Source organism: Cherax quadricarinatus, chromosome 22 (genome assembly GCF_038502225.1).
Source record: "Cherax quadricarinatus isolate ZL_2023a chromosome 22, ASM3850222v1, whole genome shotgun sequence".
Lineage (NCBI taxonomy): Eukaryota > Metazoa > Arthropoda > Malacostraca > Decapoda > Parastacidae > Cherax > Cherax quadricarinatus.
This window is the reverse complement of record NC_091313.1, coordinates 41,241,562-41,267,173: the sequence shown is the minus strand read 5'-3', so window position 1 is coordinate 41,267,173 and position 25,612 is coordinate 41,241,562. Positions and strand designations below refer to the sequence as shown.

The 25,612-nt window shown below is 36.7% G+C and overlaps 1 protein-coding gene across 2 annotated transcripts in view; it reads left to right on the top strand.

The window, feature by feature from the left end:
• LOC128689824 (beta-1,3-galactosyltransferase 1) overlaps positions 1–24,118 on the top strand; it is a 957,133-nt gene extending 933,015 nt beyond the window's left edge. For both annotated transcript variants that reach the window (XM_070087677.1, XM_053778315.2), the window contains one exon: positions 4,187–24,118. In XM_070087677.1, the coding sequence (XP_069943778.1) occupies positions 4,187–5,008 (822 nt within the window). In that variant the 3' untranslated portion in view covers positions 5,009–24,118. The remainder of the gene's footprint in view (positions 1–4,186) is intronic.
• The last annotated feature ends 1,494 nt before the right edge of the window (positions 24,119–25,612 follow it).

Here is a 25,612-nt window from a genome sequence, read left to right as displayed (position 1 = left end):
ATGTACTCCTTGAATTCCTGCACATATTTTTCAGCCGCTTTGTGGTCCGAACTGGCAGCCTCACCATGCCTTATCACACTATGTATGCCACTACGGTTCTAAAATCTCTCAAACCAACCTTTGCTGGCCTTAAATTCACTCACATCACCACTAGTTGCAGGCATTTTTTTAATTAAATCGTCATGCAACTTCCTAGCCTTTTCACATATGATCGCTTGAGAGATGCTATCTCCTGCTATCTGTTTTTCGTTTATCCACACTAATAACAGTCTCTCAACATCTTCTATCACTTGCGATCTCAGTTTCGAAAACATAGTTGCACCTTTGGCAAGAACAGCTTCCTTAATTGCCGTTTTCTTGGCCACAATAGTAGCGATGGTTGATTGGGGTTTTGTGTACAACCTGGCCAGCTCAGAGACACACACTCCACTTTCATACTTAGGAATGATCTCTTTCTTCATATCCATAGTGATTCTCACCCTTTTTGCTGTAGGGTTGGCACTAGAAGCTTTCTTGGGGCCCATGGTGACTTATTTTGCAGGTGCAATCACTGAAAACGCTGTGATAATATGAAATGTTCCGATTGTATGTTTGGATGCGACCGCGGTGGCTGGCTTGTAAACACTGGCACCCACAGGACAAGTGAGGCGCGCTCAGGCCACATGTGGACACGTCTCGAACGGAACGAATCGCGTTGGTCGAGTTTTTTAGCGCTAGTTGAGGCAAAATTTTTGCGTTAAAATGTATTGCTAGTCGGATTTAACGTTATATGATGCCATCGTTGGTCGAGGGACCACTGTATGTAAAAAAACGTAGATTTTTTTTTTTTTTTTTTACATTTGAAAGCGTGTAAACAAAACTTTGATCTATGTTTTTCTTTTGTTATATTCAAAAATATGTAAAAAAATGTAGATCTACTTTTGGAGCACTGCACATGTGAACGTAAATTTGTTTGGACAGTTTAAGGGTTAAGATACTTCTTCATTAACATAAGAACATAAGAAAGAAGGAACACTACAGCAGGCCTTCTGGCCCATGTGAGGCAGGTCCACTTCTCCCACCAGCTTAAGCCAATGCCTTAACCTAGTCAGATCAGGTCACATTCACTTAAGGAAGGAGCACAGCATCTGATCTAGTAGCACAAGCTAGTCAGGTCCAACTCACACCCACCCACACCCACTCATGTATTCATCTAACCTATTTTTAAAACTACACGTCTTATCTTCTATGAAGGTACTCAGAAGTTTGTTCCACTCATCCACAACTCTATTACCAAACAACTACTTTTCTATATCCTTCCTAAATCTAATTTTTTTCCAGCTTAAAGCCATTGCTGTGAGTCTTGTCTAGGCTAGATATTTTTAGCATGCTATTTACATCCCCTTTATTAATTCCTGTTTTACATTTATACACCTCAATCATATCCCCCTTAATTCTATGCCTTTCTGGAGAGAGCAGATTCAGCGCCCTCAGTCTGTCCTCATAGGAAAGATTTCTGATACATGGGATCAACTATGTCATCCTTTAATGTAGATGAATGGTTCAGAGAACCAACAAGTCGATAAATTAGACACATGTGCAACACTTGGGTATCTTTATTGAGGATAAAGATACCCTCAATAAAGATACCCAAGTGTTGAACATGTGTCTAATTTATCATCCTTTAATGGTCTGAATAAGCCTGTCCACAGGATAAACTTCTCAATAAAGTTCATGCATTTATGTCTTTTCACCAGATGTTCTCAGTATCAGGATACCATGGTGTTACTGTATCACACAGATATTATATAAATGATATACATACATTACTGATAAATAGATGAACAAAACACGTGTGCAACACTTTGATATCTTTATATCCGAAATATTTTGCTTGAATAGCATTTTTTCAATCAAATGCAGAGTTGACTAATATACAGCCTCTCCTCACTTAACGATGTACTCTTTTACCGATGCCTCGGACTTACGACAGGCTCTCTGACCAGTATGCATGCCTAAATAATGTGTATTAGAGCTGATTTACTCTATTCTCTTTATTACTGTATAAACATTTAAAAATACATGTATACCAGAAATGTTACAAATGGTGCAACAGTAACATTAAAACAATATCAAAGATAGTTGACACAAACCCACTACCATTATGGTATGCTTTTCATTTAGCGACGAATTTGTTTACCGATGTGGTCTTAGGAATGGAACTCCGTTGTTAAGTGAGGAAAGGCTGTACTGGAAACAGTTCAAAAAGAGACTGAGGTGTTTAGTCCCTCAACCTTGATAGATGTGGAGATGTAATTTTGGGGTGTTCAGTCCCTCAGACTTGGTAAAAGTTATTCAGGCCATAACATTAATCAATTTGAAGTAGAAGCACTGTTACGCTGACATGCGATTTCTCTAAATATGTCTTACAATTTTGTTCATCCTTCTAATATTACATTGCGATTATTGTCGTTATTAGCTAAATCGACGCAAATCAGCTTTATAATATTAAATATTCATTTTCATCTTTCTCATTTTTCATTTTACGTATATGTATGTATTTTTTCGCTGATGCATCATTTACCAATTATAACAACCATTTATGACCTCACCTCTGGTTACTACTCGCCTGATACGAGCTTATGTCAGAGGTGAGTGGAGTAGAGCAGGCAGTACAGCACCTCTCTCAGTATAGAGAAGGTCTCCACAGCCTACTCCTTTTAACCTTAATGGTGAAGCATTTGGTCTAGAGCTTTACTTGCTTAAGTTACCAGAAATTGTGGAATTTTCATTATACAGAAATTCTCGTGTGTAGAGACTTCAAGTTTTCTAAGTCAACAGCCTAATCTCCTTAGAAAATAGAGGATGATGTAACTTTTTGTTCAGCTGAATATTAAAGGTTCATTCAGCTAAGAATGAAGGTCTTCTTAATTTATAAGTGGTATATAAAGTCTGTTTATATATAATTAAGAAAAAGGTACAACAAAATACCTTAAGTTTATAACGATATCTACTTTATATTAAAGATACATTTTACAAAAATTTTCGATCTCCTTATAACCTTATTACGATATAACGAGAATAATTCTCCATAAAAGCTCCCCTAGACTAACAACGCCTATGGTTTATAGTTTATCGTAATGAGCACATTGATGGAGCTATGTACACTGGATCAAAAGTGAGGTGTGTTGACTGGAGATGATGTCACAGGAGGCAGGGCACACTAACTCGCTAAATGACCCATACTAGGCAGGTCCCTCTCAACTTCAACCCTCAAGAAATTTCCAATATGCTGTGAAGCAATAAAGTTGCAGATATCATCTGTCTTGGTAGAGCGAACATTTGCAGCCACATTGCTCCACAGTTTGTTGACCTGTTCTTAAAGGTTGAATCTGAAAGAGCTGTGTCTAGCTTGGGTCAGATGGCATATTTGTGGGCCCCGCTTCCTATAATGCAATCTCCAGCCCACACACCTCACTTCTGGTCCAGTAAATATAACTCCATCAATATGTCTCTACTTCAGTGTGATCAGTACCATGGACTGGACAGTTTTTATCAAAGCTGAGGAACTGAACATGCCAAATTTGCCTCTCCACTTAATCAAGGCTAGGGACTAAAACCCTCAGTTTCTTCTTCAACTATCTCTAGTACATTATTCACCTCTGTATTCGACTAAAGAAGCCTTCTATGCTGGTGAAATTTTCAGAAATAAAGATATGAAAGTGTTGCACAGGTGTCTCATTCTCGTTGGCATTATATACCATTAATATAATGACACTCATCTGAAACAGCACACCACAGTATCTTGGTACAGAGGATATTTTTCCCAGCATTGTTGTCCACAACTTACTGGCATGTTCTTCCTTGAATGGGCCATTTGGCATCACAGAAGGCCCTGCCTTCTGTGATGCCATCTCCAACTTATACACCTCGTTTCTGGTCAAGCATACATAGTTGCATTAGTCTTCCTCAGATTACCTCTGCATTTGTCAAGTATAAAGGACTGAACACCTTAATCCTTTCTCAATTATCTCTGGTATATTAATTACCTCTGTGTTTGACTGCACAAGTGGAATGTTTCATAAATAAAGATACCAAAGTGTTGTCCATGTGCCATATTCCTCTGCATGTTGGTATTGTATACCAGAAATATAATGATTATTTATACTGTTTAAAAAATCAGATTATAACTGTTTATTATTTACAGGTTGGCGAAAAATATGAATCAGGCTTCAGTGTGCCTCATGAAGAACTTTGTGAGAACAATGGACGGGAGCTGAAAGTTCTTGTGTTGATTACAACTGCCCCAGACCATGAGAAACATCGCACAGCTGTCAGACAAACCTGGGGACACTTCTCATTGAGGAAGGATGTGGTTATGGCCTTTGTAATTGGGAGAACCACTAATTTCAATGTTCAAAGCAACATTGATAAAGAAAATGAATTGTTTGGGGACATTATCCAAGCAAATTTTATTGATCACTATAGCAATCTCACACTGAAGACTGTATCCATGTTTGAGTGGATTAAAACATATTGTTCTGAGTCACACTTCGTTCTCAAGACCGATGATGATATGTTTATCAATATGCCCCTACTTCTTAGTTTTATAGAGTCTAAGGCAAATGAAGACCATGTAATGTATGGGCGAATGGCCAAAGGTTGGAAGCCTGTCAGAAATAAGAAGAGCAAGTATTTCATAGATACTAAAACATACAGCAAATCCAAGTACCCAGACTTCCTCACTGGGCCAGCATATCTCTTCACAAGTGATGTAGTGGATGATATATATCAGAAGGCACTTGACACCACATTCTTTGTGCTTGAGGATGTGCTGCTTACTGGTATTGTTGGTGAAAGTTTAAGAATCAGAAGAATAGGTGACTCACGATTTAGAAATGAGAAAATTAAATTAACTGATACATGTGGCCTCCTGAAAACAATATCAATTCATATGGTTAAATATGAAGAACAGTTTGATATATACAAGAGGACATTAGATGGGAAAGCTAAATGTAAAACTGGATAGCTGAACTAAAAATAGCTCTCCTTTTCAAGAAGGCGAATATAATGTTGGTAAGTATAAGCTTACCATGTGATAGACAAAATGTGCTCAAAATATGACTCTTTGGAAGTCTGTGATTCTCCGTTTCCCTAAGTGTAATGGAAATCAAGTGACATTTTCATTGATGTCTAGTCTCTACATTTCATGCAGTGACAGTAACAAGAACTTATTGTGTAAGTTGCATATCCCGGGATGTAAATGTTTATGATGAATTGTGGTAGAAACAAGAAATTTATTTGCAATGACTTGAAAGAATTCATGAAATGCTGAGCCAAAGATATTGCACTACAGAACATGTGATGATAGTCCCCAAGGATGTTACTATTTATTTTGCATTGTACATTTTTCAAAAATATTTTTTTAAATATTTGGAAAAGGAATCTTAATATGATCTGAAAGGAAAGTTGGGGATCATTGCAAAGTGCTAAATAACTTTTCTTAGTTATTCTTCTCTTCTGTCTTGTGGATTCAGAGCAGGATGATATGCTGCTGATATAGCCTTAGTGTACTCATCAGTGATAGAAAGAGCTTGTTTTTCTAAGTTATGCTTGCAGAAATGAAGCATTTATTACTCCACTAAGAGTTCTGTGTTTATAAAGCTTGACCTGTTTCTCTCACGGTAGGAATATTATGAAAAGAGATGTTTCCTTCATTGACATTCACTTTTCTTTCTTTTGCATTTTTTTTTTTTTCCATTTGGCAGTACAGCACAGTGGAGTGTGCCATAACTAATCATACTTGATTTTTTTATCTTTTTTTCTACCAGGACAGAATCCCCATTCTATAAAGCACAATTACAGTTATTCAGTTACATTATAATTTATCAGATCTAGTATTGCATATGGTTTTCATATAAATATTTAATTAAATAATTATACTGTGGCTCAAATTATTTTCTTCTACTTAAAAAAATTACATTAAAATATACAAGGTTTTACATAGAATGGACAAATAGGAATTTTTTTGGGGTAAAAACTACCCTTTTTTGTTTGTATCTTTCTTGCTTTCCAAGAGCACTTAAAGATACTGATTTTATCAAGAATCTCATTACATACAGAAAAGTCAGTTTTGTAATTCACTAGATAATTTTTGCTGTAGCTTTTCAATCTTTATCTTTGTTTCTCTATTGTCTAATCATAACTCATTGATCATGACTGAGGCTCATCTTAACTCATTGATTATGACTGAAGCTGGTCTTAACTCATTGATCATGACTGAAGCTGGTCTTAACTCATTGATCATGACTGAAGCTGGTCTTAACTAATTGATCATGACTGAAGCTGGTCTTAACTCATTGATCATGATTGAAGCTGGTCTTAACTAATTGATCATGACTGAAGCTGGTCTTAACTCATTGATCATGACTGAAGCTGGTCTTAACTCATTGATCATGACTGAAGCTGGTCTTAACTCATTGATCATGACTGAAACTGGTCTTAATTCATTGATCATGACTGAAGCTGGTCTTAACTAATTGATCATGACTGAAGCTGGTCTTAACTAATTGATCATGACTGAAGCTGGTCTTAACTAATTGATCATGACTGAAGCTGGTCTTAACTCATTGATCATGACTGAAGCTGGTCTTAACTAATTGATCATGACTGAAGCTGGTCTTACCTCATTGATCATGACTGAAGCTGGTCTTAACTCATTGATCATGATTGAAGCTGGTCTTAACTCATTGATCATGACTGAAGCTGGTCTTAACTCATTGATCATGATTGAAGCTGGTCTTAACTCATTGATCATGACTGAAGCTGGTCTTAACTCATTGATCATGATTGAAGCTGGTCTTAACTAATTGATCATGACTGAAGCTGGTCTTAACTAATTGATCATGACTGAAGCTGGTCTTAACTCATTGATCATGATTGAAGCTGGTCTTAACTCATTGATCATGACTGAAGCTGGTCTTAACTCATTGATCATGACTGAAGCTGGTCTTAACTCATTGATCATGACTGAAGCTGGTCTTAACTCATTGATCATGACTGAAGCTGGTCTTAACTCATTGATCATGACTGAAGCTGGTCTTAACTCATTGATCATGACTGAAGCTGGTCTTAACTCATTGATCATGACTGAAGCTGGTCTTAACTCATTGATCATAACTGAAGCTGGTCTTACCTCATTGATCATGACTGAGGCTGGTCTTAACTCATTGATCATGACTGAGGCTGGTCTTAACTCATTGATCATGACTGAGGCTGGTCTTAACTCATTGATCACGACTGAGACTGGTCATAACTCATTGTTTTTGACTGAGAAGAGAAGGAGTTATTTTATGATGGCAGACACACTTAAAGTCTGGACAACACCTCTCATCTGCTGACACAGCATTCTATAATATAATTATTACCTAATGGGGAAATGGTAAATCCACAAAAGCCATGCAGCATTTAGGGAATATTAATAATAAAACTTTGTTTGTAAAAGCATACAAAAATGTAACTTTTGTTTTTCTTTTTAAGTACTTTTCTTTTACTTTTTAGGTCACCCTGCCTTGGTGGGATATGGCCGGATTGATGAAAAAAAAAAAAAATCTTAAATTCCAAATGATGCACAACATATCAGCAGATAATCAGGTCAGATTTAAGAAAGTGGAGAATAGATAAAAATTCCCTGAAACACTCTTCAACCAATGACCAGACATCCCTTCTCCCCTTGAAACAAAACTAATATAGATAGAGGAGGGCCCTGTATGGCAGGTTAGGTTGCAGCCTACTGCTGTAAAGCAAAAATTGCTGTAAAGTGACTGACTCTTTTTTTTTTCATTTTTTAATGCATATAAATGCCTGATAACATGTTTACACTATCACATTTTAAGCTATCCATATAATTAGACCTAAAAATATAAAAAAGTAAAAATGCATATACGGTACACTTATTACCATAAAATATTTTTGGCCTTAATGTACGGTGAGAGGTGAGAAGCATTTATTGTAAGTCAGGAGGAGATGGCTGGATAAGACACAGAGCTCACGGAGAATGTAAACAAATAGAGTGGCACATGGACGATGTAATAGTGAATCAGGAGCCATATAAAAAAATATTTGGTTAAAGTTTATTAAAATTATGTGGGAAGCGCTAAACCCGTAGGATTATACAATGCATGTGGGGGGATGGAAGGTATTCAGGCACAATTCAGGGAACCAGAGTACAGATCCAATTCCTTAGATCAAGAGCCCCTCACCAGTGTCAAGGAACCGCCCTTGAGGGGGTTAAAATTTGAAATGTCCATATTAGCAAAGTGCTGTAAAGTGGGGCCCTCCTGTACATATGATATGCCCAAGGTGTCGATTTGTTTCTTCTGTCTATTGCTTTCTATAAAGTACTTTTTCTTTCGGTATAAGCTATAATGCTTGGTAAAAAAAAATTTCACTCAATTATTTCTCAATTTAAATGGCAACTGTCTTATATATGCAACTGTGCTTTGGCTAAAAATTTTAAGAAATGATAACACAATGTCTGTTAGACAAGAAAACTTTTTAGCATTTTGCAGTGGCTTTTATTTTTATTTTTGTATTTTTGCTATTATGACGTTGAAAAATGTTAAGGAAGACTAAAAGACTAAAAAGTCCTGTAGTCTGATCAAAACTGTATTTCTACCTTTATTTTATCGATTTGATAACTCAAGGATATACTTCACATGATGTTCCTAGCATGAGGAACTGAAGATGAAGACGAAATAATTGATTTTCATGTAGTGTCCTGGTAAACTCACACTTCATAAACTTTATATTAAAGGCAGTGTTAAACTTGTTAATTGTATGATATTTAATATTATCCTTCTCATATATGGAACAACAGTAAAATATTCTCTCATGGTAAAAATGAGAATATTCCTCAATGAAGATCACTAGGAAGGTGCATAATTAAGTGACTGTATGTTTGGCAAAACACCTGACAAGCAGTCAATGAGTGTCATGTGCAATTGTGTCAAGTAAAGCACTGGAGTGTACTATTATCACCTTGAAGTATGTGTTTAATGTTTACTGAATGCATACATATGTTTGTGCTTATTAATGATTGCTGTGGTTGATAAAAAGATTGGCTAACAAATGCACTACTTTTACGCAATTGAAAGAACAACACTTAAAATTATCTTGTATGTTACTAGATACCCCAAAAGTGTGAGTACAGTGGACCCCCGGTTAACGATATTTTTTCACTCCAGAAGTATGTTCAGGTGCCAGTACTGACCGAATTTGTTCCCATAAGGAATATTGTGAAGTAGATTAGTCCATTTCAGACCCCCAAACATACACGTACAAACACACTTACATAAATACACTTACATAATTGGTCGCATTCGGAGGTGATCGTTATGCGGGGGTCCACTGTATAACTTATTACTATAGATATTTGTGTCTCCTACATTTTTACACATTATTATTATTATTATAATCAAGGGGGAAGCGTTAAACCCGGAGGATTATACAGCGCCTGGGGGGGATGTGGAAGGCATTCAGGCTTAATTCGGGGAACTGGAGCACAGATCCAATTCCCTAAATCAAGAGCCCCTCACCAACATCAAGGAACCTTCCTTGAGGGGACATTTTTTACACAAAAGTAAAGGTATACAGGCAGTCATGTTTTTTAACTGTTCAAATCAAATATATATTGTGCTTGTTTTATTTTTAAATGCCAGTAACAATTACAGTGGAACCTTAAAAATCGAACTTTCTTCGGTCCAGAAGGCTGTTTGTGTACTGCTACTGAACGAATTTATTCCCATCAGGAATAATGTAAATTAGATTAGTCCATTTCAGACCCTCAAAAATACACTTATAAAAGCACTTACAAAAATATACTTACATAACTGCTTGAGTTGGGAGCAGTTCGATTTTTGAGGTTCCACTGTATCTGTTTTTCAATCAGTGTAACTATATTCATATAACTTTAAGATCAAAATGCTAAAGATAGCAAGTTCATTTCAACTATGAAGAATATTTTTGCTAGTTACAGAATACTTGAAGAGATATTTATCAAAATGGTTGTGATTCTGAGAACTTGTAAGTCGGGACTGAGGGCAGGCATTCACTTGTTATCATTATTTTAAGATAAATAATATAACTTACCTGTTCAGTTATGGTAAGCTGTATGTGACAAAGATTTCAATACTACAGTGAATTAATAATAAATCTTGTTACAATGTATCCAGTATGTGTTTCAGAACTTATGGCAGAATCTTAAATTTAACTTTCATTAGAATTAAGATTCACCTGTATAATTTTCCCACTGGATACAAATCTCAACCTTATTGATTATACTCAGAAAACCTTAAAACATTTATGAAATTAAATTGTTCTTACTTCCAAATATTGTTTCTAGACAACTCATGTGTGAGCATGTTAGATCAAGGTGAGTAGAGACGAGTATTTTGAAGAATGTTGGAGTGTAAGTAGTGTAACATTTCTGAAGGAATTCAGAGTAACTGGTTAGCCAGACTTGAGTCCTTATGGCAGAAAGTTCAGTGCTTGCACTGTGAAGAAAGGGTAGGGATGTCACAATTTGGAGGGTCATTAGAATTTGTTTCTGGCAAAACAGCTATTGTATGAATGATGAGGAATGTTTACTTTTTTTTGTTCATACTACCTTGATAGGAGATGGCTGACATGCTAACAGAAAATATAGTCTGACATTAGATATTTTAATAGGAAATGTAAATTTTATTTGCTTTCATTGAACTGTTGCAGAAAGTGGTATGTCAATACATCAGTCATCAAGTGTTATGTGACTTAAGCTATACATGTAAGAGGAGTATATCACATTTGCTCATTAATATGAGGAGAAAAGTATAATGTAGATATGTAGCCTAATGATAATGATCACTTAAGGTTACTATTAAAACAAAAAGTAGGCATTTAGTTCCAATTATTTCTTTCTTTTTTAAGGCTGTTCTTTGTGGAGATCAAGTGGGACACTCTGCATATAATTAATATTTAGTTTGAATTTGAAATTCTCCAGTTTACTGTGTGCAGTAATATTAATTAGACCTAGTAATAATTTTTTACTGCTTTACATATCGTAATCTCTAGTCTTTAGCAAAACATCATGTAACATATAGACAGCATAGACTGAGTAACCTCTTCTTCTCCATGAAGCCATTCTGGTAATTTTCACCTCCAGCACATCACGAGAAGCCCACCGGTGCTTTCTGCAATTTCTGTTGCCAATTTGCATTGCTCTGTGATGCCAAAATGAATTATTAAATTCAACACGGATGTTATTTACACTTAAATGACAAATGCTGCTGTGAATGTCAGTATTGAACACACACAAGGCATGCTCTTATGTCTTTGCAAGGTAAAAATGATGTATACAGTGGAACCCCAATTTTTGTCTTTAATCCATTCCAGAAGGTTGGCCGAAAACCGATTTGTACGAAACTGAAGTAATATTTCCCTTAAGAAATAATGTAAATTCAATTAATCCATTCCAGACACCCAAAAATATTAACAAAAAATACATTTTATAAAGAATAACTATAGTTTTATGTAAAGAAAACAATGAGAAATATATATAAAGCATCAATGAAATGGATAAATGTACATTTAACTCATTTTTACCTTTTTTGAAGACTCTTGTTGGTGTATGGAAGATGGTGAGGAAGGGAGAGGGAAGAGAAGTTATCTCTACCATCATCACTACCACCCTCTTCCACCATTGCTACCACCCTCTACCACAATCACTACCACCATCACTACCACCATTGCTACCACCCTCTACCACAATCACTACCACCATCACTACCACCATTGCTACCACCCTCTACCACAATCACTACCACCCTCTACCACCATTGCTACCACCCTCTACCACAATCACTACCACCCTCTACCACCATCACTACCACCATCACTACCCCATCACTACCACCCTCTACCATCATCACTACCACCCTCTACCACCATCACTTCCAACCTCTACCACCATCACTACCACCATCACTACCACCATCACTTCCACCCTCTACCATCATCACTACCACCCTCTACCACCATCACTACCACACTCTACCACCATCACTACCACCATCTACCACCATCACTACCAACCTCTACCACCATCACTATTCCATCACTACCACCTTCTACCATCATGACTACCACCCTCTACTATCATCACTACCACCATCACTACCACCCTCTACCACCATCACTACCACCCTCACTACCACCCTCTACCACCATCACTACCACCCTTTACCACCATCACTACCACCCTTTACCACCATCACTACCACCCTTTACCACCATCACCACCACCCTCTACCATCACTACTACCACCCTCTACCATCACCACTACCACCCTCTACTACCATCACTACCACCCTCTATGAGTAACAAAGGCAGGCTGAGTCATGAACGTATGAGTGGCCGCGTCCCGTGGGCAGGGGGACGCATCTGATATGGATGATTTCTGAGCGGATGTATGAAAACAGGGAAAATTTCGCTGAAAAAAATGGTCGAAAACTGAACTGTTCACCTAGCAGCAAATAGGTACCTGGGTGTTAGTTGACTGGTGTGGGTTGCATCCTGGGGGACAAGATTGAGGACCCCAATGGAAATAAGTTAGACAGTCCTCGATGACGCACTGACTTTCTTGGGTTATCCTGGGTGGCTAGCCCGCCGGGGTTAAAAATCCGAACGAAATCTTATCTCTTATCTTATCTTAACTGGACTGGACAAAAACCGGAGTTCCACTGTATTCTGCTTTGTTTAAACTTACTTTAGCATTAAAGATTTATTGCAGTATTATACAATTTTGAAAAGTAATTTAATCACAAATATGTATTTTCACTATTTTTTAGCAAATTTAAATAGTTTTAAAGGACAACTGATCCCTAATTTAAATTTATTAAAAAGTTTTAATACCTGTGATAAATGAAGAGTTTTCCAGAAAACTTGGCACAATATAATAATATATTTCTTTGGTTCGAAATAAAAATACTATTCCAAATTATTTTTCCTTATGTTGTAATATGTTTATGAAATACATCATATTAGATCCATTTTATTCTTCATACAGTGAGCAAAATAAGTTCATATATCTGCACACCTCCAGTTTCCAACTTTCTGTGCATGTTATACACACTGCATTTTATACACTAGATAAATTACTGTGATAATATTAGGACTTACATTCTTTTTTATAAAACATGTCTCAGTGGTATAAAATTTTATTGTAAATCACTAGACTAGTATTATAGTTTTGTAGAATTGTGAGACGGAAAATTTAAAGGAAAGGAACAATGGTGATTTGAGATGATTTTCACAAATGCATGCAGAGGCTGTACTAAACTCGTTAATTTTATATCTTGTTGAATGTTAGAAAAAAAAAAGAGACAAATGGTTTTTAATACTTGACGTGCTGTTGGAGTGTGAGCAAAGTAACATTTATGAAGGGGTTCAGGGAAACCGGCAGGCCGGACTTGAGTCCTGGAGATGGGAAGTACAGTGCCTGCACTCTGAAGGAGGGGTGTTAATGTTGCAGTTTAAAAACTGTAGTGTAAAGCACCCTTCTGGCAAGACAGTGATGGAGTGAATGATGGTGAAAGTTTTTCTTTTTCGGGCCACCCTGCCTTGGTGGGAATCGGCCAGTGTGATAATAATAAAAAAAAAAAAAATGTTAGAAAAATGTCAGATTGCTATTTACAGATAAGTAGCTGTAATAGATAATGAAGTTTATGTAAAAGAAACTATTGTATCTAGGTCCTATTACTGGATATATTTATATACATCAGCAAAATAATTGTGGCTAACTTTAGTTATTTGATACCTTTACATGCAGTAACAAAAATAACTGAGGCTAGGTTCAATTAGTGGACATCTTTACATGCAGTAACAAAAACAACTGTTATAGTAATTATAAAGAATGATATTAACAGTGTAAGAGCTTTATTTATGTAAATGATGGTTACTAACTATTTAATTCTATGTTCTCCTAGGTGGGTACCTTACGGTAGAAGATATGAACACAATGGAGAGGAGAGACATATACATTTATGTGGAATCTTCCTTGATAATGTTTCCATATGATAATGATAATGCTTTATTTCTTTGAGCATATAGATAATGTAAATACAAAAGTAACATAGTAAGCACAAAAGAAGCCACTAATCCTGCAGTTCATTTTGGGCAACTAATCATAAGGCTTACAGACTACTTAAGAACTAGACACAGCATTATGTGAGACTTCCTGTGTAGTTAAATATGATCATACATTCAATGAGAAAGGTAGCTAATAAAAAGGTATCAATTACAAAACATTTACATATTATTTAAATAAGCAGTAGTTTTTATCAGTTACAAACCAATAAACCTTGTAACAAAGGGTAAGTATACAGATATCAGTGAGTAACAGTGAGATAAAGAGTATGTGGGGTGTGAGTCAAATAACACTGATTGCCAAATGTCTCTGAAGCTTTCTGAAAGTTTCAGGTAAATGGTGGAAAGTCTGGTTGAAGATGTTGCAAGTTGCAATGAGCACAGATTCAAGGATTTATCTTCTTTGGATGTCATCTTCAATGAGTGGCAATTAGATGTGTGCCATTCCAGTTTATTAAATCTTCTTTCAACAAACCGGCCATATCCCACCTAAGCAGGGCAGCCCCCCCCAAAAAATGAAAGTTTCTCTTTTTAACTTTAGTAATACATACAGGAGAACGGGTTACTAGCCTCTTGCTCCCAGCATTTTAGTCGCTAATTACAACACGCATGGCTTACAGAGGAAGAATTCTGTTCCACTTCCCCATGGAAAGTTTATTAAATATCTGTGATAATTATGATATATGATGCAATTGTTAACATTGTCTGTTTTGCTGACATACAGTGGACCCTCGACCAATGATATTAATCCGTTCCTGAGAGCTTATCTTCAGGCGAATTTATCGTTAGTTGAATTAATTTTCCCCATAAGAAATAATGGAAATTCAATTACGTAATCCGTTCCAGACAGCCAAAAGTATTAAAAAAAAAATTATTTTTTTTCATGAAATATACATTTCCCTACAAAGAAAACAATGAGACATGCACAATAACTTCATAAGATAAGATTTCGTTCGGATTTTTAACCCCGGAGGGTTAGCCACCCAGGATAACCCAAGAAGTCAGTGCGTCATCGAGGACTGTCTAACTTATTTCCATTGGGGTCCTCAAACTTGTCCCCCAGGATGTGACCCACACCAGTCGACTAACACCCAGGTACCTATTTGCTGCTAGGTGAACAGGACAACAGGTGTAAGGAAACGTGTCGAAATGTTTCCACCCGCCGGGAATCGAACCCAGGCTCTCCATGTGTGAAGCGGGAGCTTTAGCCACCAGGCCACCGGGCCACCAACCCATAAATAAATAAATAAATGCTAAAAGGACACTTACCTTTATTGAGGAGTATTGATGAGTGATGAGACACTGTTTTTCTTGAACACTCTGGGATTTTCATAGTGATACATGAGTAAAGGCTTCACTTTGCAATCCCCACTGACTTTCTTGAGTTATCCTGGGTTGCTAACCCTCTGGGATTAATTGTTTCTCCGTAATTGTTTCTCGTTAAGCCACACCAACAACACTCTCCACATCTTCAAGTAGTACAACTGACGGTGGTGCAGCAGCAGTAGCTGACCATGGTACAGCAGCAGCTGACCATGGTACAGCAGCAGCTGACCATGGTACAGCAGCAGCTGACCATGGTACAGCAGCAGCTGACCATGGTACAGCAGCAGCTGACCATGGTACAGCAGCAGCTGACCATGGTACAGCAGCAGCTGACCGTGGTACAGCAGCAGCTGACCGTGGTACAGCAGCAGCTGACGATGGTACAGCAGCATCTGACGGTGGTACAGCAGCAGCTGACAGTGGTGCAGCAACAACTGACCATGGTATGATAGTATTTCGATAGTATTTCTCACCCTTTTTACCACAGGGTTGGTACTAGAAGCTTTCTTATTTAGCAGTTACAAGCACTAAAAACAATGGAATAATACAAAATATATCACATGTATCTGTGAAACCATCAGCCCTGGCTTGTAAACAGTGGCACACTAGCTAAAGGTAGGGCAGCTGAGGCGTGCTCAGCCTGGACAGACAGGCGGACACGTTCAGGACGAATGTTGTTTGTCGAGTTTTTCATCGTTGGTCGGGCCAAAAATTTTAAGCTAAAATGCTTCGTTAGGCGATTTTTTCATTAGACGATGCCTTCGTTGGTCGGGGGTCCACTGTACGTATTAGCTTACTGAAGATCTCTGTAGCTCTCTGGATGTTTCACTTAAAAAGATTTAGTAACAGTTGTTACACATGAAGGTTTATTACCCTGTAGTACTTACTGTTGTGTTGGTGGTGTTTGTGTCTAGTAAAGTCCTTGATGATGGTAGAGGCATTGGTAGCTATGTTGACTTCACTGTTGGAGAGGATGTTGGAGATATCTTCGGAAATAAAGTTTTGGGAGGACAGAAACATCAACATAACTCAATTACTACAGGTGCATACACTATCACCTGTAACAAATGTGATGCACTCTACATAGGTGAAACATCCAAAGATCTCCATGGATGAATTCAGAACACTAATAACAGTCCTTACATAATACATCATAATTTCCATAAACATTTAAAGAATTGAAATGACAGATTACTCCTTTTGCTGAGAAGGACGAGATCCAGAGAAGCAGGATCCCTGATTCTGCATGCCTCAGTATCTGTGACAACTTCAGTCAGAACACCAGTTTCTACAAATTAGGTAAACTTCTTCCCAGAAAACTTAGGAGACATTTGACAGCATAATAGCCTAATTCACACCCTGTTTGTTCTTCACCTCATTCCACTCACTACTAGTCATTTATTTGCCTTTTCTTACTATGTTTTCCTATTTTTTTATTTGATAAAAAGCATTGCATGGTTGAAATATGAAAAATAGTTTCCATACAGTAATTGCCTATGTGTTGCCTTTCCCTAATGTACCAAGATGTTAAAAGTCTAGCGTGTCTAATCATCTTATGATGGCAGTATTTCGCTTTTGGTAGCATCTTTTCCCGATACAATAGGCTGGGTAAAGATACTTTTGGCAGCATCTTTCCCTGACACATTAGGCTGGATAATGTTATTTATTAGGTTGTTAAATAAGTAAGAAAGTGCTGAAAGATTCAGGATTAAAACAAGTAGGAATGCACAGAAAAAGATGTAGTAGATACGTAATCGATATCATTGTTAGATATTGTAAATTATGTATCTAAAGTTATTAAACAGTTGAAAGAATAGAGGTTAAAATGCTGAGACTGTTGCAAGTAGAGGGACAGCTAACAGTAAATGAAATGTGCTTAGCTTTGGGTCTGAATGCCAATAATATTACTTTCAGAATAAGTATTTGCAATAGGGGAAATATAACTGAGGTCAAGTTAGGTAATTACATGTATCATAAGGTAAAAAATAGCAAATGACTTGGGTCATATCAAATAAGAGTCATTGAAAGTGATTTGCTTTTTGTTTCATGCATTATTAATGGGTTTGATTCCTTAACAGATGCTCTTTAGAAAAAACTTTAGGGTTTTGACATTACTTATCAATATTCTTGCTCTTAATAAGAGTAATTAGCTACAGATGTGCTTTAATAGGAGCATAAAACCCGATTCTAAAGATTATGCACAGTACATATATAAATAGCCACTAAAATATGTGGAGAACATGAAACAAATCCCAAAACCATATAAAAAATCTCTTAATATAACAATCTCTTACATCTTAACCTAAAACCGCTGTATAGCCCTTGTGGCTTAGCGCTTCTTTTTTGATTATAATAATTAACCTAAAACCAAATCTGCTACAAGGAAAGTATGTCTTTTGTTCTGGTATCAAAATTTATGCAATAACTAAATTGCAGCTCTGTAATATCAGTGGTAGAGAGAGTTTGTAGAACAAATTTTTATACTAAGGATGTTTTGCTCAGTTTACACCTTAATCAAATCTTGAAAAAGTTCAAGACTTGATAGAGCTTAACATGGAGTAAAATATCATAGAAATGAAGATTTACTCTGCAAACTGTCTCCTTTCCATACTTGCCAGTCAAACCAGCTGTATTATTTTTATTACATACTCATAATACAGTAATACAAGATTAAGTTTACATACAGAGCTGAGGCTGTGAACCACTGCCTAATAAAAGTGATGTATTAATAACAATCATGTTATAATAGTGAAAGAACTGGTTTTAATATCTTAACTGGAAAGAGGAGACAGATATGTACTTATATACAAAATATCATGGCAGCCAAAAATATGTAACAAAACTGGAAGTGGTGAGGGTGAGAGTGAACACGGTGGTGAGGGTGAGAGTGAACACGGTGGTGAGGGTGAGAGTGAACACGGTGGTGAGGGTGAGAGTGAACACGGTGGTGAGGGTAAGAGTGAACAAGGTGGTGAGGGTGAGAGTGAACACGGTGGTGAGGGTGAGAGTGAACACAGTGGTGAGGGTGAGAATGAACATAGTGGTGAGGGTGAGAATGAACATAGTGGTGAGGGTGAGAGTGAACACGGTGGTGAGGGTGAGAGTGAACACGGTGGTGAGGGTAAGAGTGAACAAGGTGGTGAGGGTGAGAGTGAACACGGTGGTGAGGGTGAGAGTGAACACAGTGGTGAGGGTGAGAATGAACATAGTGGTGAGGGTGAGAATGAACATAGTGGTGAGGGTGAGAATGAACACAGTGGTGAGGGTGAGAGTGAACACAGTGGTGAGGGTGAGAATGAACACGGTGGTGAGGGTGAGAATGAACATAGTGGTGAGGGTGAGAGTGAACACAGTGGTGAGGGTGAGAATGAACACAGTGGTGAGGGTGAGAATGAACATAGTGGTGTGGGTGAGAGTGAACACAGTGGTGAGGGTGAGAATGAACACAGTGGTGAGGGTGAGAATGAACACAGTGGTGAGGGTGAGAATGAACATAGTGGTGAGGGTGAGGGTGAGAATGAACACAGTGGTGAGGGTGAGAATGAACACGGTGGTGAGGGTGAGAATGAACATAGTGGTGAGGGTGAGAGTGAACACAGTGGTGAGGGTGAGAATGAACACAGTGGTGAGGGTGAGAATGAACATAGTGGTGAGGGTGAGAATGAACACAGTGGTGAGGGTGAGAATGAACATAGTGGTGAGGGTGAGAATGAACATAGTGGTGAGGGTGAGAATGAACATAGTGGTGAGGGTGAGAATGAACACAGTGGTGAGGGTGAGAATGAACACAGTGGTGAGGGTGAGAATGAACACAGTGGTGAGGGTGAGAATGAACACAGTGGTGAGGGTGAGAGTGAACACAGCACATAATTACAACATTAAATGTGCCACAAAGAAGTAATGATAATGGAAAGTACAATATAAAAATGCCACTAAGTGAGCATAGGTACATTACCTCGAGGGATTTCATAAAGGATTTAAGTTTTTTTTTTACTTGGTACAGCAGTGTGCATTCACAAAGCAACTGAAGTAATTACTATGAACAGTGTAAAAAACAGTATTTTACCTCATCAGTTATAGGTTATTATTATTATTCCATTCAAGGGAAGTTTTTTTTATAATGGTGAGGTAACTTGCCCTCCCCTTCCTCGGATCAAACCTGATTTTATCTCATTTGTCCAGGCACTGTGTGACTCCTGCAGGTTTAAGCATTTCCCCAGTGAATGTAATAAAAATAATAATAATTATTATGCAATAAGATCACAGTAAACAGGTGATATCACAATATGCGAAACAACCACTGTGAAAGAATAGCGAAATTTCAAGCGCTTTTGTGACTTCTCACATTATCAAGGAAATTATTATATTATAGCTTGTATGCTCATGCGAAGCACTAAACCCACTGGGGGTTATACAGCATCTCGGAAATGGGAAGCAATCGGGTTTGATCTGAGAACTCCGTGTATCAGGTGAATGTATTGGTTGTACAAAGTTCTTACCATCTGATCGATTATAATTTATGTATTCTTAATATTTAATTTGTCAGCTTATATTTTCACTTTTCAGCTCTATCAAAGAACATTAGGTGTATATTACAATACAAGATATGTATACTGTTGTATTCTAACCCTTTTGTACAGTATTCTGTCCCAGCTGGTGTATTCTTTCCCAGCTCTATACTAGCATATTCTATCCCAGCTGTATGCTGGTGTATTCTTCCCAGCTCTATAATAGCATATTCTATCCCAGCTGTATGCTGGTGTATTCTTCCTAGCTGTATATTGGTGTATTCCAGCTCAGCTGTATACTGGTGATGTCAAACTCCTGCATCAATATTCTGTATAATAATGCATTTTACACAGTTCATAGTGAAGTCATTTGCCTCATGTATTATATACACATTAAGGAATTTAATAAGATTTCTTACCATGATGATTGTTGGCAAATATTCTATTCAAGTAGAGATTTTGCTAAGGGTTACTATTTAACAGCATAAATATTTAAAAATTGAATATTGTATTAGGTTCAATAATATAGACAGCTCTTAGCTAATGTGTTGAATTATAGGATTTTTCTAACAGATACTTGAATTTGTAATTCAGGTTATAGGGTACACCTTGAATTTAATATGAATTTAATTTTTCATCTTATAGTGGTCTTGTAATTTTCATGTAGTATTTACTTGAAGAACCAAATTATACCAATAGTTTCTGCATTTTAAAGATGTCTATGTGTTTGTAACTCTTCTGACTTTTTCAAGTCCTACAGCAGTTCCTCTGTGTTTGTAAAGTGATAATGAAATAAGCTTTATCATAATTAAAATCATTCACAAGAATTTTGTTTCTATGAGTTTTCGATATTTAAGTATGAAAGTTACTTTTAATAATCTTTCCAGGTACTATTTACTATGTGATTGTATCCTTTAAGTTCTATGGTATGTTTGCTTTCTGGAATGGTATATGTACTATTCCACATTCTTAATTTGTATGTTAATGACTTACTGAATTAAGTCAATGAGTTTTTAGGGATGAGACTTGGCTCGAGTTCAGTGGCAATGATATCGTCATGACCATTTTGGTGATGAGACATTAAATGCTTTGCTTTACATTCAAAAAAAAAAAATCTGTGATGCTCTTTAGGTTAATTGTCTTTATACAAAGATTAAGCCAGTAGCATTTCCTTGTCTTAGGCATTGTATAAGATGTAAAATGTACCGTTTTGAAAATCACAGCTTATCACTCCATTCCATTTTATGTAGTGCACTAAGGATCAGCAAGCGTTTAGTGCATTCCAGTTCAAAAATAAATAAAATCATCCTCTTTTGAGTACTTATTCTGTCATACTTCAATAGAACACACTATTTAAATATAACTTTCATATTGTTAATATTTCTTTAGCCAGATCTATTTGTTATATCTCACGTTTTATGGCACTCTAGGTGCAGCCATAACTAGGTGTAGCCATCATCTCTTGCAGTAATCTAATCCTTAGCCATCCCCTTTACCCCAGATTGGATGTCATGGCCATACCAACTTGGTATGTACAACATGACTGAAAGTCATGGTATGGTATGGCTAATATGGTATGGCTAATACTTTACTTTCAGTCATCTTGTACATACTTTCACCCCATTGTTTTAAGAAGGTAAAGTATTAGCTTTTTAGTTAGGGACATGCAGAACAGATTAAAGTTTTCAATTTAGCTTCATAGTTTTATGGGAATGTGCAGTGTTAGTTATCAGTTTGCTTGCCTTTTTAAATGAATAGCTAATCTCTTATTTTGTCTGATTTACTCTTTATGGCTACAGGAGGAGTGCTGTGCTTATGACGTGCCAACATTATTTATCTTAATCAATTTTACTCTTTTTCAGTATCTGTTTTGCATACAACTCTTAGGACCCACTCCAGTGATCAGCTTCTCAATTTGTAAATAAGCTAAAATACAGTAATTCCTTTTCTTTCTCACACTGGTTTTTAAAGTAATTTATGATTACTGTCTCCTGTTCTCTCTATTGCCACTTCCTAGAAATTACCACTATACATTTGCTTTTTAATATCCTTTACAACCTGAGAAGTGGTTATCATATCTTGAACAAAGTAGTTTCTCATGAACTTAGTTACCAAATCTCCAACATTCAGAACAGCTTGTCATAGCCTTTTACTGACTTACAAGTGGCTGTCATTTTAACTCTCCTGAAACGTACAGGACGGTTGAACTCCAGAATTAACATAACTCATTTGATTCAGTTATACAATATTTTCTTTTTTTTTACTGAAAGTCATTTTGCAGGTAACTTTGATTATTCACGAGTTTCCCCAGTTTGCCCACTTTCTTTGTGCTTGGTAATGACTCCAAAATTGAATGCTAACCAAATGATGTCATTCAAAATGTGATCATTGGGTTTCCCCTTGCTTAAATCTGTTTCCTTTCTAGTTATTTTTTCTTATGTCAGTATAAGCAAATTAGAGCATTATTTTAAGAGATAATAATAATAATAATAATAATAATAATAATAATAATAATATCTTTATTTCTACAAGTACAAGTACAAGGTATACAGGTCTAGCTGACATCAAAGATATACTACTATTACATACATAGAAAGCTGCTTGTTATGTAGAGTATTTCTGACGAATTAGATCAGTTTTGTCCCAAGATGTGACCCACACCAATCTACTAACACCCAGGTACCTATTTTTACTGATGGGTGAACATGGACAACCGGTGTAAGGAAACACACTTAATGTTTCCACCGTTTGCGGGAATCAAACCTGGACCCTTCACTGTTTGAAGTTAGAGTTTTTGCCATCAGGTCATGGGACACCATATGACCCAAATAGTAAATTTTTAAAAATAATAACCATGTAAAATTTAGGATTACTTATCTGTAACTAAACCAAGTTTCCAGAGGCTTCCAGAAACCTAACCCTTACAAATTCCAGGATTCAGATAGGTAGCTAGTTCTTTAATGGCCTCTCATGAACCTAGAAATAGTTATCATATTTCCTCTTCTATTGTCTTCATAATTCATGTTTCTTAATTCAGGAATACATTATGTTAAAATTTTTTGGGATTTTCTATTTTCAGTACTTATATATACATTTTTAAATGTAGGTTCTACATTACAGCCATATATATCCTATTTCTATTCATTATATACAAGATATTTTATTATATTCTTTCTTTCTTTCAACGCACCAGCCGTATCCCACTGAGGCAGGGTGGCCCAAAAAGAAAAACAGAAGTTTCTCGTTTTAAATTTAGTAATATATACAGGAGAAGGGGTTACTAGCCCCTTGCTCCCGGCATTTTAGTCGCCTCTTACAACACGTATGGCTTACGGAGGAAGAATTTTGTTCCACTTCCCCATGGAAATAAGAGGAAATAAACAAGAACAAGAACTAGAAAGATAATAGAAGAAAACCCAGAGGAGTGTGTATATATATATATGCTTGTACATGTATGTGTAGTGTGACCTAAGTGTAAGTAGAAGTAGCAAGACGTACCTGAATCTTGCATGTGTATGAGACAGAAAAAAAAGACACCAGCAATCCTACCATCATGTGAAACAATTACAGGCTTTCGTTTTACACTCACTTGGCAGGACGGTAGTACCTCCCTGGGCGGTTGCTGTCTACCAACCTAGACACAGTACAGCATAATAGCAATTAAGAGCTGATTTTTCTTACAAAAACTCATTAAGTATTTTTTCTTCTAGTTTGCAGTTTTTTTTTTTTTCAAATATGAAATTAAGAGTTGTATTTTTCAAGACAGGCATTCTCAAGCATCAATAATTCATAATAATAACCTTCATATATAATTATTTATCTTCTCATATTTTCCATCCCTGCATTCATCACACTATGCTCACTAAGCATAGGAATAAATGGGTATACAGTTTCCTCATGGGGCCAGCATACTCAAATCAGCTTGTTAAGTTTTCACAGTTAAAAGAATAGCTATATCTATGTCACTCATCCAGTTACTGGCCAGACATAACAGTGCTAAATTTTATTGCCAAATCACAATGATGTTAATGGTAAATCTAAAAAAAAAAAAAGCAAATATTTAAGCATTTTACAGTAAAATTTGCTTTTCTTTCCAGTACAGTGCAATAAATATTTAGAAAATGAGACCAAAATATTTATATATAATAACATAAAGGTTCAAATGGTTCTGTATTATAGTTTTTTCTTCTGTTTGCTGGAAATGACGGACTTCTTGCCACAATTCAGGTTTACAAGTCTCATTCACTACGGGAAATAGTGCCTTGTTAGTTTTAAGTTCCGGCTTCAACACTGCTTTTTCTTACTCCTCTTGTGCTTATCTTCTTTATAAGAGTGACAACTGAGCACTCTTTTTTTTTGTAAATAAAGTATTATTATATTTTATAATAAAGGTTGTGTTATTTGCTTTAACCTTAAAATTCAGTACAGTATTTAATCTTATTTAATGATTTATTTATATAGAGTAAAGGATATATTTATCATCAGAAATGAGACCAAGCTGGCTATAAATATTTAGTGGTTTTTGACCTTTTAAGAAAATTTCCTTAATGTGGTGAAAGTCTCTTTACCTTAGAAATCAAATCTCTTCTCACTTGACCTTTAAAGATAAAGATAAAAATTTCATTTCTTTGCAAAGGTTACAATGTGTAATTACAATTTTGGTTTGTTAAGTACAAAGAAAGCCACTATCATGCCGGGACATTTCAGGCAGACTAGTTCTAGTACATAATAACTACTACTTAAATCTAGACGAGATAAGTGGTTAACTAAGAAATTTTTATTTAATCATAATACTAATGCGAGGTAGTAAGGTGGAGGCACCAGTCACTGGTTGAATCCAAAGTCAGCTGTGTGGTAGCACTGGACATTGCTGGTGCTTTTGACCTGGTGTGGCACCAGGGCCTCATAGCAAAATTGCAAGCACTGGGAATTGTAGGCTCTATGCTATGTCTCCTCAGTGATTACTGTCATGGTAGATCTCTAAGGGTAGTTCTCAATGGAACGGAATCAGCAAGACATCCTATTGGGGCAAGTGTTCCACAAGGAAGCCTGCTGGGACCATTGTTATGGAATGTCTACTTCAATGACCTTCTTCATCTCATCCCAGAATCACATGCATATGCAGACGACTGTACACTGACATTCACTTATCCAAGAGAAGAAATGCCAGCTGCTCTAAGCTACATCAATCACCAGCTAAGAGCTATATCAGCTTGGGGAAATAGATGGCAAGTAACATTTGCACCTGAGAAAATGCAAATGATGATGGTCTCTAGGCACCATGATGGTAATGCCGGTGCAGTAATCATGAATGGGAGGATGTTGGTACCTGGGGAAGAAGTTGATATCCTTGGGGCAAAATCTGACTCCAAACTGACCATGAAGCACCATGTTGTAAATCTTGCAAACAAGGCAGCCAGGAAGCTTACAGCACTTCACCGTATCTTGCATCTGCTTGACAGTAGGGGTTGCAAGATTTTATGTGAAGCACAAGTATGCTCACACCTCGAGTATGCTCCACTTTCTTGGTTTGCCTGCCCCCCCTCTCATCCGCGACTGCTTGACAGAGTAGAGAACAGAGCAAGACGTCTCATCTCTCGCCTGGACCCATCCTGGA